Source organism: Amia ocellicauda, chromosome 22 (assembly GCF_036373705.1).
Source record: "Amia ocellicauda isolate fAmiCal2 chromosome 22, fAmiCal2.hap1, whole genome shotgun sequence".
Classification (NCBI taxonomy): domain Eukaryota; kingdom Metazoa; phylum Chordata; class Actinopteri; order Amiiformes; family Amiidae; genus Amia; species Amia ocellicauda.
In genome coordinates, this window is record NC_089871.1 from 3,548,914 (window position 1) to 3,566,643 (window position 17,730).

General features: G+C 41.5%; 1 protein-coding gene across 13 annotated transcripts in view; it reads right to left on the reverse strand.

The window, feature by feature from the left end:
- msi2b (musashi RNA-binding protein 2b) overlaps positions 1-17,730 on the reverse strand; it is a 222,844-nt gene that overhangs the window by 150,507 nt on the left and 54,607 nt on the right. For all 13 annotated transcript variants that reach the window (XM_066695941.1, XM_066695939.1, XM_066695938.1 and 10 more), the window contains one exon: positions 14,640-14,732. In XM_066695941.1, the coding sequence (XP_066552038.1) occupies positions 14,640-14,732 (93 nt within the window). The remainder of the gene's footprint in view (positions 1-14,639; positions 14,733-17,730) is intronic.

The following is a 17,730-nucleotide window of genomic DNA, read 5'->3' on the forward strand; positions in this document are numbered from 1 at the left end:
TGTGGGCAGCGAGAGTGACTTTAGCGCAAGGCTCAACTGCTCTATCAGAGGCCCGTGTGTGCTACAACAGCTCCATTTCAGTGGCAAATGAAGTGCATCGCTCACAGTATATGGAAAACACACATTAAATGACTTGGCTAATCTAAATATCATTAAAAAAAAAACAGTGTTTGACACAGGCTAGACGTTGAAGAAAAAACTAAAAAAACATCACAGCTAATTGTGAGGAGGAAGAATGCTACCTCCTACAGAGGGGACTCTGAAATGTTCTGCATTCAGCCATTTATATCATTAGGTACAAGCTATTGAAAGAAAAACGCCCTTTTTTTTAATCCCAACTTCGGTTGTTGTCGTCGTTGTTGTTTTCATAGCCACAGTCACTTGCATATTCAAAATGTCCCGCAGCCTCTTGCCTAAACGAAGGTGTCAGTCACTCAGATTTATTCAACAGTCTGCTCCGCAGCCTCCCTGTCACTCGAGCAGCTTCCTTTAGTACATCATTTTGTTTTGTTTGTTGCGGCACTGCTCTGTTTTATTAATGTAGGAGAGCCACAATTTCCAGATGGTCTTTTTTTAAATATAATTAGGCTAGGATGTTATTTATCTCTGGGAATGTAGCAGTGTAACATGTGTTCAAGATGTTTTTTGAACTTATTCGATTCAGAATTATATGATGCTCTTTTTTCTTTCTTTTTTTTTTTTACCCCTTCAGCGATGTGTTAATAAAAACATAATTAACAACAGGGTATGATGCACGATGCTGTTGCAGTGTGTCACTGTCAACATTCAGAGATTCTTTGTTATCCGTACGGAACATTACATTTCGACACGAAAGCCCGAATTGAGAATTTTCTGACATGTTTTATTAAGATTTTTTTTTTTTTTACATTTATTTTGGAGCCGTGACTCATCCTGAGGAGTTCCTGGTGTTGGAATTTAGATCATTGAAAACACTGCAACGGCAGAGAGAACCGCCACTGTCGGAGTCACACCTCCTGTAAAGTAGTGTACAGCACTGTGGACTGAAGGGTGAATACCCTATGTAGATTAACAGGTGAAAAGATTGTGAGGCATTTTCAAAAAACAAATTAAAAACGTGACTGTAGCTATAAAATACAATACACGATGACTTAGACAAAAACAGGATTGTGTACCAAAATCTTTTGACGCAGCCTTACAGCAGTCTCCATCAATATTGATACTGGGTGACCCACAATTATTTCACATATAAAAACTGTTTTGGACAATTGTATTCTTTAAATATACGCATATGCATACACACACAGCATTTACAACCATTTATATCAGTGCTCTGTGCTATACATATATATATATATATTTATACATATATATACATACACACATATATATACATATATATATATATATATAAACATACACACACACATCTGGCATAGGAAACATGATGATGATTAACGCCAAACCTCAAATAAATCTGGAGTGCTGAGCAATGATCTGTAACCTTGTAATTTGAATCCCAGAGGGCAAATCGGGGGCCTGCGGGGTCAGGCGAAGACGGGGGGGAACTGGGTGGGTGTAGGAACTGAATCTCCACATCATTTTCATCACTGCCACCACAGCCCACACCACACTGATTACTTACAGTACTGCAGACATCCAGACATGATTCGAGCGAGTCCTTACAAACAGGCTGTCAGTGTGATTACCTCTCTGACTGCTAAAGTGAAACAGGATCTGAAAGCTGAAAATTACTGTGATAATACAAGTTAGGTAAGTGGCATTAACCCTTTCCTGCACCCGGGAGTGGAGCACAGGATGGGGGTGGTGGGAGTCTGTCGGTGGCGTTAGAAACCTCGCCTCACCTGATGGGCCAGTTGGCTTCTGCAACTATAAACTTCTAATATATAACACCCTGTGTAAGCAAGAGAGAGTGATAGGTGCACTGTCGCAAAACAAGGCGGGAAATCAAGAATAAAAATATATAATTCATTTTCTTAGTTTTTCTTTCTGTATTTCAGTTCTGTCTCTGTTTTCTCATCATATTAAGCCCTTGATAAGGTCCTGATAGTTTTTATTCATTTTGTTCAGTTTTTCAGCAATACAAAGCCCGGGAAACATCAGGCAAGGCATGCACACCCTTAACCTAATTGCCCTTAATTATATCTAAGCCATTCTTAAGCATAAGGATGGAGTTTTGGAGTTGAAAACGGTTGTGTCAATTAGAGACAGCTGGTTTCCTTTATATTGGGCTTCACAGAAACACACAGAGGAAACAAACAAAAAATGATGTATTGCCGACTTAAAGGAAGGCAAGAACCACCTTAACTGCACAGCATTTTACAGCTGTCCCACAAGCACACGCTGCACTTTCGTAAGACCACTCCTCAGAAAAGGCAAGGCGATTCCTGTGAAGCGAGTGAAGAAGACAAGCAACACTAATGAGGAAGTGAACAGGATTGATTGCACATCACCGGGAACTGGAGACTGGGTGGGTGCACAGTACAACCTGGGCAGATGCAAGAGGTCATGTGGACATACAAAGATGGACTGCAGGTATGGGCAAGGAGAAGAAAAAGCTGTTGACAAAAAACATAGGTGACAACTTATAGCAGCTTAATAGGATTAAAATGGGGAAAGGGTCAAAATAGGCCTGTATAAAAGCATCTGGAGAATTGAGTCTGTTTTCCCAGATAGCACAGGACAAGGATGTCAGTAAATACATAAATATATAAACAAATAAATGGTCACGGTGTAGCAGGCGAGATCGAAAGGTAGATTGTAAGGGGGCGTGTGGTGCCAGTGGAACACTGTCTATGTATGAAGGCACTGTGGGACATCTTGGCAGTGCCCGGCCTTCCTATAATCGGCCACCATTTCCTGTGAGGATGCTCAGTGGAGTCCAGCCAACTGGAAGACACCAGTGATGTTCCCTGCAGGGGGCGTATATAAAACAATTTGAAAAGTAAAAAGCCATCCTTCCGGCTTACTCCTGATCAGAAATAATTACCTTAGATGGGATTTTCAAGCCCCATACGGGGTTCAAAGTTAACAAAGCTCAAGCCTCCATAAGAAGAGAAAGAAAGAAAAGAAAAGGAAAAGAAGGTTTGCTTTGCAAGAGGGGCTTATCCAGGCCACTATGTTAAGCAGGGCTCATGATCAAAAAGATGTGAGGAGAAATTAAAGAAATGCAACAAGAGGCCGCTTAATTTATTCATTTATTTTATCACAGTGCAACACAACTTCTCGATTTATCTACTGGCTTGTGATTTTTTTAATTAACCATGGACTGCCACAGAGAGGAAAGGTCTGCGCTATATCTGTGATCCTACTGTGAGTAGTTTGGTCCCTTCAGTTTTACACGTGGCACAAAGTTGCCCAGTTTCTGGTATTCTCAACTTCTTGGTGGTTTTTATTACTCCGACTGTCCATTGAGAGCCTAACGGAACTACAATGGTTAGTCACGTGAATGGACTGCCAAAGCCTGGGCACCAAAAGGGCCATCAGGCCTATATGAGGAGATTCGTGTGCGAGAGCTGCAGCCCAGCTGACAGGCCCCTGGCTGCTCTGGCACACCAGCCGAAAGGAATTACCAGAGGTTTCATCCTGACAATTTAATCACTATATTTCTTCTGCTTTTTATCAGAATGCTGCAAAGCTTTAGAAAACCACTGAAAGTCTTTAATTGCTGAGGGAAAGATGTTATTTTTATAATATTTCTGTACTTTCTTTTCAACTGTCACTGATCAGGTCGAATTGAGGCTTTGTATTTCCTTTCTTATTATTTGTGTACAGCTTCTTCTTTCTTTTTTCTTCATGCTCTCGCAGACCTGGCGCAGTGGCGGTGCTGCCAAAAGAGGACGAACATCTGTGAAAAGGATCCATCTCTGAGGGCAAACCGGCAGCTTGTTATCATTAAGGAGGCGATTTCTCGCGTTCCCCACCAACCACAGCTTCTCTTCTTGTTACAGTGTCTTTTGCGGAGGCAGTCGCGCCAGATGTCTGTAACTACCTTCAGATGGATGACAAGCACCTGCTGTCGGGGGAAATTAAAGAGCTCATCTGCTTTTTCATTTTTTTCTCCCCCCCACCCATTTTAAATTATTTAAAATTTCACTTAAGTTTGTTTCCAAGGAAAACAAAGTTTGCTGAACGTTGCATCTCTTCTAAACATTTCTAGAGACAATATAAATTCAATCTATAAATACATTTGTGTGGTGGATTAACACTAATTTATTAAGAGAGTGGCTGAGTTTAATCTTCATCTGTATTTTTTTAAATAACACACAAATTGCCTTTGGTTAATATATATAAATATAATGCTGATATTTATGTACTATATCTTGTACTTCTGTTGGAAAAGTTCTCAAGAACATGCTTTGCAGGGGATGTGGGGGTGACACTAGAATTAGCTGGGACAGAATCCACCTCTGTAGATTGTTGCCTTCTTGGCTCTGCCAGTACCCTAAATATTCACAACTGTTTGGGTTCGAAACTGGACTATGCCTGTAGCGGACTGTGGATGAGATTCATCAAGGGCCGGTACATGAATGACTTGACACCGGCCCGAGTTGGGTGAATTCAGCGTCAGCCAGGTTTTCCTTGCCTTGCCACCCAACAGCAACCTCGGAGGCTGGTCAGGCCCCTGTGAGTGACCCGAGTTACTCACACAGACTACATCCTACACATGCAGCCACAGTAGCGTTAAAAAAATATTCAAACGCTTCCATTAAACAAAGAGCATAGTGGAGTGACAGAAATCACAAAATAAAGATCCTTTTCACAGTAGTCCACATGCGCTTTCCCTTTCTACGGTCTATGTGAAAACTGTACCCTACATGTATTTCCTCTACAGGATTGAACAGGGATCGAAGCGTGAATATTGAGGTCTTGTTAGCTGGAAATGTACAGTTGTTTTTTTCTATTCTAGTCTTGGCAGCTATGAAAACTCATGGAAAAAAATAGGCATTCTAAGGCAATTCAGTTTCCAGTAATTACTGTCTATACATACTGTGAATGTATAGTGCAGAACATTTTTTAATCAAAACCAGTGGTAGGTCTTTCAATACCTCCTGTATACACCAGGAAAGCCTAGTCTGTGGATCCATTTAGTCTCTTTCCACCTAAATGAAAGGACAAGGCACCACAATTTGTCCAAGAACAAAATTAGTGATCTAAATCAAGGGTCTCAATAGTTCCTGCTCTGCAAATGCACAGGGAAGCATGTTCCGTTTAAAATTCACATCAATATAAAATAATGTATTTATTCTAATGCATTATCTGCTTCTTTCCTTGAAAATACCCTGGGACTCCCCGAAGCACAGGCTGTAGCTGTGTTACACAGTCATTCTTCGCCATGTAAGCACCGTAATTGTAAAAGATGTTCAATCCCTTTGAGGCTTCATTAGGCTTTTGCATCAAAACTAGAGACAAAAACACCCTCCACCTTTCAAAGAAAAAAGAAAAGGAAAGAAAAAAAAAAGAAAAAGAATGAAACCTAGTCCTGCTGCTACACAGGCTCCAACATTTACCCAGTACTTTCAAAAGTGTTTTGAGTGGGAGGCTGTTATTCCCGGGGGAAACAGCAATTTTCGCTGTGATATGTCACAGAACAGAGCTGTTCATGTAGAGTTAAATTGGGCTGATGCACACACACTGTCCATACAGTTTCTACAAACAGGCATTGGGCTTAATTTTGAAATGACCAAAACAACTTTTTTTAATCTATAACTCAATGGCGAAATCTCACCCACTGTGGCCATTCTATGGAAAGTCACCTCCGTGTTTCAAACAGCGGTTGCGTGTGTTTGTTTTTCTTAAGCCCTGAATGATCTACGTATGCCAATGGAGTTCACAAAGACCTGCCATAGATTATAGAAGTGAAACATCTTTGCAAAATGTAATTTGAAGCAATATAGCATTGTTTTGGGTGGACTTCCTAAGTAAGAAGTCATCTACATATTTGCCTTTACTGGCCTTTCTTGAAAAATAAAATATCACCTCTTTCCTCCAGTCCTATACCAATGTTTTTTAAACCACTGAAGCCAGTTCTGCAGGAAAGATTATTTATCAAGCATGATCTTCTAAACCGGTTTCCCTGCTTAAAGATCACAAATGCCCCCTGAGTAAAAGTTATTACAACTCGAAGGCCTCTCTCCAGGTTAATGCACTACATTTATGGATTGAAAAATACTATGCTGCTCTGAAATAGGTGGTTTTTGATCTTAATAGCTCCCCAGGCCAATTTAATTGGTTTGTTTCATGCCTGCGAAGAGCTGAAGCAGATTCTAATCTGTCTGTTTCTTTATGGGCTCAGAGATGAGCGAAACTAATCTTGTAGGGAGATGGAAGGCCGCAGCAAACGAGTTGAGCCGAAGCACCAGTGCAGCCTTTGAGAAGCTTCAAAAATGTGCAATTTGAAAGGGTGCTTTCCATACGGTCCAGGCAGCGATTCTTTATTTTTATTTTTTAAAAGATTGCAACCTTTATGAAATGTGATTGAAATGAGCAGGTGCCCCAAACCTCAGCAATCTCATCCAATCTTCTTTACACTGATGGTTTTCCACGCAGCATTGTGTGGACCTACAGGTCTTTAAACCCAAGTGACTGGCTATTTATGGGTCACAGAGGGACGCCTGTTATACTGAACCAGAGCTACAGGGAGAAGCTGGTGCAGTTTTACAGTACATGAGAGTCACTGTGAGCAGGCTGCCCAGAAAATACAGGGCTGTGTCCCGAGGCGCCCCGTTACACAAAGACCAAGTGACACACTGAACTGAGACCATCAGGTCATAACTGGGCTCTCAGAGGTCAGAGGAGGGGATGCAGAGTGTTGAGCCTAGTTGTCTGCCCAAAGGGGTATCGCTGCAAGTGCGGCTGTCACACTGAACCAGCGCAGAACGCCGCCATTTAGTTCATTTTCCTCATAGAGGTTGTGTTTTATGTCTCTGTGTTACTTTGAAATCGTGCAGCGCTTGAAGAACTTGAAGATGTGTCATGACAGATGAAGGCGAAAGGATGAACATGAGTTCGGTGTCACAGTGGCAGATGGGATGGGGAGACGGGTCACAAGAGAAATACATGATTGTAACTTTTTACACATTTCAGCCTTTAGTGAACAACAGCCCAAGATCTCATACATACAGTAAGCAGCCCCTGGTGGCTTGGAGGGGTTCATGAGAAACAGGGATGAGGAGCTGTGGTACTGCCAAACTCACTCTGCACCTAATTACACCGTACGAGATTCCAGCCAATGTCATTATCAATCACTCTCAATGGAGCTACACTACAATCAAAGGGCAGGGGCTTACAGTCAAGTGGAATTCTTTGGGTACAAAGCCTGCAGGCTTTCTATTCAAATACGACTTGCACATCCATAATTTCCTCACATACAAAGCAGCTGAAGTAGAGACAAAGCCCGGGAAGCCTGCCTAGCAACCGTTCGAGTCTTCAGAAATCAGGCCGTGTCAAAGGCCATTATACAAGTAATGACTAACCGTACTAATGATGACCTGAGACGCCATCGTTCAGGCCCTCGGTCTGTAAATCTTACTGCTAAAGGAGTTTCAGGAGAAACACAATTAGCAGACCCACGCAGAGACAGCAGAAAGAATGTGTAGAGAATGTGAGGGGGGTGCTTTTATGCTATAGTAGGATGCAAAAACTAGACCAAAATAAAATATAATACTTAAACATTTGAGGTTATATCTGTCAAGCTCATTGGGGATATGTAGATCTATAAAGACACTGTATTTAGACATTACATCACGTAATTACGTAATGGGAAAAGCCTCCCTATTCCAGCAGCGAATGGATTTCCCCAGTGGTCAGCTGGTATGTAAAGACTGCATTCTCTGAAGGGCCCCATGACTGCCAGTGCATGCCGTGATATCATGGACAACACTGAAAGGCCAATATTGATGGAACTCTATGGTGAGGGCTTTATGCCAATCAGCACCATACTGCCATGCCACAAAGTGGGGAGTGGAAAAGCGGTTCAAGGATAAGTATAGTATTTAACTTTGTCATCTAGGGGCCATCAATCCTGCTTCACAGAGAATAAAATGTGCATACGAACCAACTGCCAAGACACAGAAAAACATTCCTGTTCCAAAGTGGGTGTACTAACACTGTCACTGCTAACAGTGCCAATTGACCAAAAGGGTCACAAAAATATTACATTCCTTGTCTCAGTGTCATCTTTCCGTTATGTTTCTGAAACAGCAGGTTAACAGCAAGCTCGGAAGGACCCCCTTCGCCTTCCTGCGTCCACAGTTACCACAAGTGGGAGCACTTGGAATAAAGTGTCATGGCAACATTGAAGTCCGGAAGAAAGTTTGTGGTTTTGTCTCTGTTTCAACAACCTTTTCATTAACATTATTTACAGAAGGCCTGGGTGAAGGTCACTGGGCTGCTTCTCACAAGTCCCATCAGCCAGTCAATTTCAGGAATGCGTGGTCAGTCTAACTGCAGACAAGTACGGTTTAATGTATTTTTTACTCCCAGGATAACAGGACTACTGACAGCATCCCCAGCTTTAAATTAAACGCTATCACGAGATTTCCAAGGCTGGTATGGTGTAACCAAAATATAATAATCACTGCAGACATGAAGTGGGACAGTCTGCTGTGTGCACGGCTGGTCCAATCAGAGCAAGGATAAAGTCTTGCTCAATCAAGTGATTAGGAAGCAGAGCACGGTGGGACAGTCCTTCCTCATGGTAGTGCACAGTCAAGACCCACCAGACCACAAGGCTTGGGCTGACCATGCACATCACAATGCCAAGTGTTCTCATCATGATATGTTTGTTGTGGTGCGGAACAACCTTACTATGCAGCAATCACAAGGATCTACCACCGCCTTCCTCTACACAAACAAAGCCCACGGAGGCTCCATCAATCCACAGAGCAGGTAGAGTGCAGTCATCCACTCCTCACGTTATCTCTTTCGAGTTCAGGTGGACTGGCTATAGGAGCTCAATCTATCTGACGAGAGCCACTGCAGACAAGAGCACAGGCAGTGGAGCTCATCTTGCCGCTGACGTATCGATCCGTCGGTTTGAGAAACGGTACGGGTACTGCACGGGGTGCAGACACTCCATCTAGCCACAGAGGAGCGGAGGCACAGGCATCAATCCAGGTCAGGGCAGGAGCCACACAGTCAGGAGTGATAAAGCCACAGCTCAAACCGGCACAATGTTCCAGACATGATTTATTCACTTCATTTCTTGTTCTTCCGCTTGGAAATTAAGAACAATTAAAGAGATATATAACCAAGATCACTAGAACCAGAATCAATATGGAATCCTTAAGTATAACATCACAATGATTTATCATTAGCGCCCTCCCCTTCCAGCTGTCAGATCACAGATCACCCCGGCTGGACATCCGAGAACCTGAGACAGAGTGACAGAGCAGCAGCAGCCCTGGCTGGACATTCAAACTACATATCCGTCAATCCTCCAAACGCCCGCACCAACCCCATCCCCTCAGCGCCAGCCCCCGCCTCCATTATAACAATACTACACAGAGCAATCTCCCCAGCTATGAGATCACTAACATCGCAGAGAGCAGGGTGAGACAGACTGGCTCGGGGAGCATTTGCCAAGACCAAATGAATTGTGTTTTCAATCTTCACAAGAGACTGCCTCCTTTCACTCATTGGCACCAGAGCTTGGGCCGCAATATTGAGAGCGTTTTCAAAATCCCATTGAAACCAATTCAGTTTACTCGCACGAACATCGCTTTCAAAAATATCTTCACACAACTAATCCTGTGGACTCAAAAGAATGAAAGACTGGTTTCACCTTTTTTTCTTCCCACTTCTCTTTTTTCTTTCTTTCTTACTCCCCCCCTACATTTTATCTAATTCGGTTTTCCCAAACCAGACAGGAGAGCTAAGATCCATGTTAAAAAGGATTGTGTGCTTTAGACTACTTCTGTGTTAACCCTTTCTTAGCTCCTTAAGGCTGGTCTGTTGGATAAATAAGGGGGTCTTATGGCGACAGAACCAGAGCTTAACTGTGAAAGCGTATAAGACACTTAGCCTAATGAGAAACTGATCAATTTTGACTAGGCGTAAAAATGTTGTCATACTCTGTCACGCAACAAAACAGCATCAAATCCAAGGACAAAACTCAAGATCATACAGGACAAATCAGTAAAAAAAAAAGTCAGTTTTATAATACTATGATTAATATTTCCATGGCATTCCAGACGTAAATGAACTGAAACAATTCTCTTTGAACAGCAATTAATGGAAATCTTAATCTCGTACAGTTTTGGAACGGACTTCGAGGGAGAGTGGGCAGTGCTACTCATGCCAAGCAATAGTTATTCGGTTGGTTTTATTCCGCACTTTTCTGAAAGAGAAAAAGCCCTCTGCATCTTTTCCGATATTTTCAAGTTTAAATGAGGTATTCAAATCTCGCTGTTAGTGCTCATTGGTGCAGGAAGGCTTTGTGCGAATCACTAATGGACCTCCACACTGTTTTTATTTGCAACGCCTGAAATAACAGAATGTTGTTATTAAATGTTAGCGGTCCGCCAGGTATGCTAAATTAACTAATATGAAGTCCTGAATGCAGTCATTACAGTCAGTCAGGCATTTTTTATTTTCGCTGTTTACAGATTCTCAATCCAAAACGGCACACATGATATTAAATTATCAGAACAGCAGAACAAATGTCCTGTTATAGCAAGTCATTTTAGGGGATGGTGGTGTGTGTCTGCGAGTCCTGCCGCAAAAATTAACAAAAGGAACAGTCACACATAACCGGAATAAAGTAACCGTAATGGACTGAATGGCCTCCTCTTGTGCAAAAAGAGTCTTTGTTTCACAGGGTTTTATTTTTGTTGAGTTTTTTCCGTATCTCAACGACATGACAGGCACTCGTCTGAACACCGTGCAACACAGCAGAATTGACCGACATTGCTGTTAGAGGTACGGTAGGTGACACACAGACTATATACAGTCTTTCATCGTCAGCGGTCAGGGCTTGAGAGTTGCCTGACAAGGGCTCTCAGCAGTGGCAGTGAAAAGGTTAAAAGTCCTCCAGAAACAACAGTGGCTGGCTCCTGCCCAGTGGGACATGGGAAGCAGGGCAGAGGAGGTATAAAGGCCTGATTGTAGAGGCCCATTGGCTTGGAAACAACTTGCAGGCCCAATGAAACTAAACCCTACAGTGGCGCAATAAAGGCCCAGGCCCTAATGAAAGAAAGGGTGAGAGAACAAAGAGAGCAGGAGTTGTTTCGGCTTATAAGAGCACTTTGTTTTGAGACACACTCAAAGCCGATTACAATAAACCAATGACTAAGCATAAGCCATCCCAACTAATTAGGCCGTTCACCATGTTTATTATAGATGAAGGGGGTGTTTTTCTTTTTAATGTTGTCTTTGTCTTGTTTCTTAATGTTATTTCCCCCCCAAAAAAGCTTAGAGGATCAACCTTCATGTTCACTATCAGAGGAAAATTTGAAAAAGTTTAAAAATGTATTTGGTCTCTTTCCCAAGAGACATGAGGATATATTTATTTTCTGGTTCACTTTCAGGCTCTGGAAGCCAAGGAGGATTAATAACATCTGAAAAAGCAGAAGGAATCTCATATACTTACATTCGGTTTGGCATGTGTGCTCTCAGAGAATGACAAAAACTAAAAAAAAAACTGTAATTAGAACCGAAATAGCCATTATACACTGTTCTTTTTATTGTTAGTACCTTATATTTGTTACCATATTAAGCATAGGCATCTGTAGTGTGACCATAAAAAATTATTTAATCTACATCCCAACCCAAAAGACTGAGAAACTATTCAAAACACAATCACACAGATATGAAATCAAATGCAGTTCTTATTTTTTTCCAATGCTGGTCACTCAGGTATGATGTTTTGGAAGAAAGTGAGGAGATCCTATGATCATCCATGTGTCCCTGCGTGTCCGGTGCGCTCTGTTAGTCGTCTGTGTGAGCGAGGAGAATCTACACTGTGACAGGCCTGGGGAGGGAAGACGCATGGGGAGCAACGTGTGGAGCCTGCGGAGCTACTGTAGACATGTTTGGGGGGGGGGGAAACATGTGCTAACATACTATAATGAAATGTAGTGCTGATATACTGAAAGGGTTTATAGAAACAGTGCCTCATCTTTATGATCATAACATTATAGTACTAACCATTGTAAGAATGCATGGATGAGCATTTACTAAAACATGGTTCGTGACTCACACCTTGGTCTGCACCCAGGATGTGTTGTTGTATCCTTTCACAAACAATTCATTCAAAGTGAGTAAGTGATATTATTGTACTTCCCGTCTTTCCTGCACTGTAATTCTACTGTAAATACAGATGCAGATATATAGCATTTCCTGCACATAAAACACCAGTAACCTGGGAAAATAAATAAAACGAGTCATAGTTTCTAAGAGTCACAATTTCTGTTCCTACCCCTATGTATGCCTAGGTCCTCTAGCGTGGGCTTAGAGGCTGGGACTGCACCCTGTATTTATACAGTAAACCAGTTATAGGTTAAATATTGTAAGATGAATCTGAAGTAACAGCTGACTTGCACACAGGGCCCTACGCAAACGGAAGACAAAAAAAGAAACTAGAAACCAACTGAACTCTCGGCAAGCCAAACAAGAATGTGGTCAGAAACAAACCAAACAAATAAGACAAAGGAGAAGAAAAAAGAAGAAGAGAAAATCCCCTAATCTATTTTAATTAGCAAGAGTTCACCCTGATGCATGTTTAAACAATCCCCACCCCCCAATAATTCTGTTCAAAGAGTATTGAAAGTCATCAGATACTAAGAACCAGATACAGACCATTTCTGATACTAATGTCAGAGATTATTTGTACCTGGTTCGTAGTAACTGATGACTAAATATATTAAGTCATAATACCGGGATATTAACTCAATATAAGTTAATATATTACCCTTTTGCCTCAACAGCCAGCTCAACTCTGAAACCCTGAAATGGATGCAGCCTTTATAGGACAGCTTCTCGTCAGTCCTGTTTAAAACATACTGTGTGGACGCACAGAGTGACTCCTCTGGAAAAGACAGATCTGTGACCCTCTCTCCACCGCCACCTGCTCCGTCCCTCCCTGAACTGGGTGATCAGCAGGCAGTGCGGCCCCGGCGACCTCTGCAGAGCACCTGCTTAATTGGCCCCAGCCTGCACACTCAAAGTCATTCCCAAACACAGCGAGCTATCAACTCCCAACTGTACAGCGCTCATCTTGAAAGTCAAGACTGCAGAGTCATCATGAATGGCTAACTTATTAAAAAAAAAAAAAAAAAAAAAAAAAGGTTTAAAACGTATGAGTAAAAAAATAAAGAAAGAAAACAGATAACAGCAAAATAATGAAGGACAAATAATTACACACATTTTTCCCCACAAAAAAACTCCTTTCAGTCTGTTTTAATGTTACCCAGCAGAACAAACTATGCAATGTATTCAATTTAGCAAGAATGACTTTGTGCCGTAGAAAACATTGTTTAATTAATTACTAAGATAAAGATCTGCCACTTTTGTCAGTGGTTTTCAGAGGCGGACGAACGGCAGGAGACACAGAACTCCATTTCATCGAGTCTCATGACCTTAAGCGCAGAGCTGCACTGATTTTGCATGACATAGTAAAAAAACACTCAATCAGACTCTGATTTGTTTTTCTCCCCAGAAGGGTTTGAAAAATGCCTGGGGGGGACCAGCTTGAAAACGGAAAACGAGATCTATCTGAAAAAAACGTCATATAATCAAGCTGCATCATCATAAAAGCATTCAATCAAGAAATTTTTTTGTTAAGCCCTATTCAATCATGATTACAGAGGCAGTTTTGAATATTTACTCACTGCTCAGTACCCATTTAAGTTTGATTTTTTTTTTTTTTTGGTTTTGCTCTGCAACCTTTATTTATCCAGGTCTCATTCAGACTCAAATCCATTCACACAAAAATGTCTGTCACTTACTCAGTGACAATTGAGCACATTTTCCCAAAGAGCTTTCACTGTACTTTTAAATCAGGACTTTTTTTTTCTTTTTTTTTTTAGGTGAGTCAAAGTCAAATCAAGACTCATAAATATAATGTTCTTGATCGGATGAAGGGCTGTGCCAGTAAAGAGACACTGGAGTACACGTGGATGTCAAAAATACTCCTTTCCTTGAAGACTGAAGTCAATCAAAATTTGAAATCTTAAAAGAGCATTATAGTCTTTAAATTTAAATGCAGTTTGAAAAGAAATACATAATGCGTATATATACAGCTCTGGAAAAAAATTGAGACCACTGCAAGTTCAGAAATCGATGTTGTCTCAATTTTTTCCAGAGCTGTATATATATTTACATGGCACTGTATATGATTTTAAACCGAGAGAAACAGGAAATCACCTAACGACAGAAACCTACACCACAGCAGGCACCTCACATCGATGTAAACAAAACCTGCATGCAAATCTACAGCCTGCACACAACACCACCACAGCACGAAGGAAGGATTTACTACGGGTCATAAAACATCACAAAAACGACAGCCATAGATGGAGCAATAATGAGCGACATATCCATCATTTTTACAGAGAAGTCTCCTTCAGAGAAACAGTGATTCAGATCTCGGCGTTAGATCTTTCACAGTTATCACAAGTAATCCCCAAAAGTGATCTTACCTTCCCAAATTGTTCAAAGTACTGCTTCACATCTTCCACTACTGTGTTCGCTGATAATCCGCCTACGAATATTTTCTTTGTTCTTGTGACCATCTGGAAAGGAGAGGAAATAAATAGGTAAATACAAAAAGGAAGTTTCAAAAGAAAGGTAGTGTTTAAAAACATTACAGGCAGATTTTCGTCTTTATATTCCCCAACCAAAACAACAGCGACCACAATCATCAGAACTGGTAGGAAGTGTAGTTTGGCACACAGAGAGGATGTTATTGGATTGACACTGGAGAAAGGCATTTTAATCTGGAAATAATAGCATTGGGCCTGTTCTTTATGCACTGGTTTTGTTTTGGTTTCTTTTAATTATGAAGTCGGCACAGTTGGGTATAAGGACTGGATGTGCTGAACATGCTGTCGGGCCTCACCTTTCTAACTCTCCCAATGTTGAGTGGGCGACACAGACAATACTATTACCTGTCCCTGTGCTGTACTGAGACTTGAGAAGTTTAGCTGTAATGTCCACAGAGCAGAAAGACTATAAGCTTAATGCTCTGTGGACATCACAGACACCAGCCAGAGACAAATTTGACAGGCTTGTTACCTTATGTACCGAGAAACATCCATGTTCAGCTTAGCTAACTTAATGTATTTTTCATGTATGTGTATACAGGCTATATATATATATATTTATACACACACACACACACACACACACACACACACACACACACACACACACACACACACATATATATATATATATATATATATATATATATATTGCCCTTAACCTTCCTAAAAAAGAAAAAATTGAGAAATAATTGCTGTACTTAAGAATCATTCTCTGTTACCTTATTGACCTGTCTGGGTTTCTTTAGTTTGAAGGATACCTTGGTGAGTATTCACACATCCACAACATATATATGCAGGAGAAAATATGTGAGCACCAGAATGTTTAATCTGAAACTGCCTGAATTGACAGCAAGGAGCAGTAGAAGAGATGGGGATAAAACCAGCTGTCTTGTTATATTCCTCTGATAAGTCCCTGTTGCTCTATTTTGTGTGCTCATCTTTTCCTGTCACAAAACATGCACAAAATTTCACACTCCCCATGAAAAAATCAACACATTTCTAAATAAATAAATAAATAAATAAAGATCTTATTAATTTTTCAGAACACAATTAACTTTCCCAGTAGGTAGGAATCATGGGGCATTAAGTCTCAATTAATTTTTGAGGAGAATAAATATCCAGCATTAATAACTACAGGGATAAACTTTTTTATTTATTTTTAATTTTTTAAAAGGCAACAAAAACAAATGCTCAACCAGCAGAAAAGACATCATGTACAATATTTACGAGCACATGTTCTAAGCAGATCAAATAAAAGCCTTGGAAATCAATGCAACTTGCCACTGGGGCTTAGTGCTGACATCCATTTACACGCCTGCACTAAAAACAATTCAACTACCTTGTGAAGAGTAATAGAGGGTCAGCGTTATACAGTGAAAATGGTTTTAAGCTGTTCTTGTTTACTGACATTCACCGAAAAGGACAGGTTACTACTGGAAATTGCACATTACTAAACTTCAACACTTAACTCCACCCCTTTTCAGAGCGCCCTCATAACAATAATCACCAGTAGGTTGCTCCCATTACAAGTTACAAGAGTAACCAGTGGATTTTTGCAAATCACTGCTGTCAAAACTGCTGCTCATCGAGCTGCAGTGAACAGCCTGCACGTCACACATCCAGACAGGAGTCAAAGGAGGTGGCCAGCGGTGGAAGAACGCCGGTGCTATGTGGTGTATTTGCATGTGTAGGGAAGGCCATTTGCAAGATGGAAGGCAGCAGCTTTGCCACACTGCAGTGGGAAAAGAGCCGGCCTGGGCCTTGCCAGAGCTGCGCAGGGTTATCTCACTGGCACGATCTGGAGCGGCGCAATGGAAAGGCAATTGATGATAAACGGTGGTGTGGGTATTTATCAACATCACTCACATTTATCACTGGCAATCTTTGTAATAGAAACACGGGCTGGTGCGACTTCAGTCTTCATCTCTCCCAGCCTGGCTACATCTTTTACAGCTGTTTCATCTGCTTCCCTTGATAAATAATCTTACTGTCTTCCCAAGCCGTTGTAAGTCATTTTCTGCGCTTGTGCTCGTCAACTTGTCTGCAGTGAGTTAAGTTTTTAGCGCCGTCTTTATACTTTCTGACAGCACAGCCCATGGCTGATGGGATTTCTCGGGCCCTGGAACAACGCAATTACTTTCTCCATTTCTCTCCACCATGACAACAGAAAACAAGGCTTCCTTCTCCTTCCCATCCCATCTCTTCACTTGGGAAAGGGCAGCTTTTTGCTGGAACACAGACACTTAGAAGTGAGATGAGTTCCCCCCTGTCAATGCCCATGCAGTCACGCCAGCAGTGAGTGGTCCGCTGTTTGAACTTTGACAGGTTTGTGCAAAAAGGTATTAAAACTCACGGACTATAAATTACAACTTTGGGCTCTTGATCATAAAGGAGTGCCTTAACCCCTTTAAGTTCAACCCTTTTTTCTCTGACTCAATTTTGTATTCTAACCTTAGTCCTCCTTCACTGCCATTTCACCTCCCTTAGTTACTGTGTATTCTAACACGCTAGGGAACTCCCAACACAAGAGGCCAAGGATTTGACCATAACCTGACATAGTGCGCAGCCGAGCCGAAAGGCAGTGCACCACGTGGCCACAAAACACTGCTGTTGCCTTCACTAGAGCAGTACTGTGAACACATCCAGCAGCAGACTCCAGATCTCTCAGCTGCAATCTCTATTCCATAGTGAAACTGGATTTGTTCCATGTGCTGACATTTACATATGGCATGGAAGATTCATCTGTGAAGGGAAATCTTAAATTAGAAGCATAATTTGTACTGTATGCCTTTATATAAGATTAATATTGCCATACTGTTAGCGCTCGTCTCTTCCCTTTTACGATCACTCAGGACTGCGTGATTGAGAGGTTGAAATTATGGATGAAGTTGCCGCGTCTTGTAATAACATGCTTCGACAGGAGAAACAGCTTCTGTTCTTATTGCTCAGGGATTTGAAGATTCAG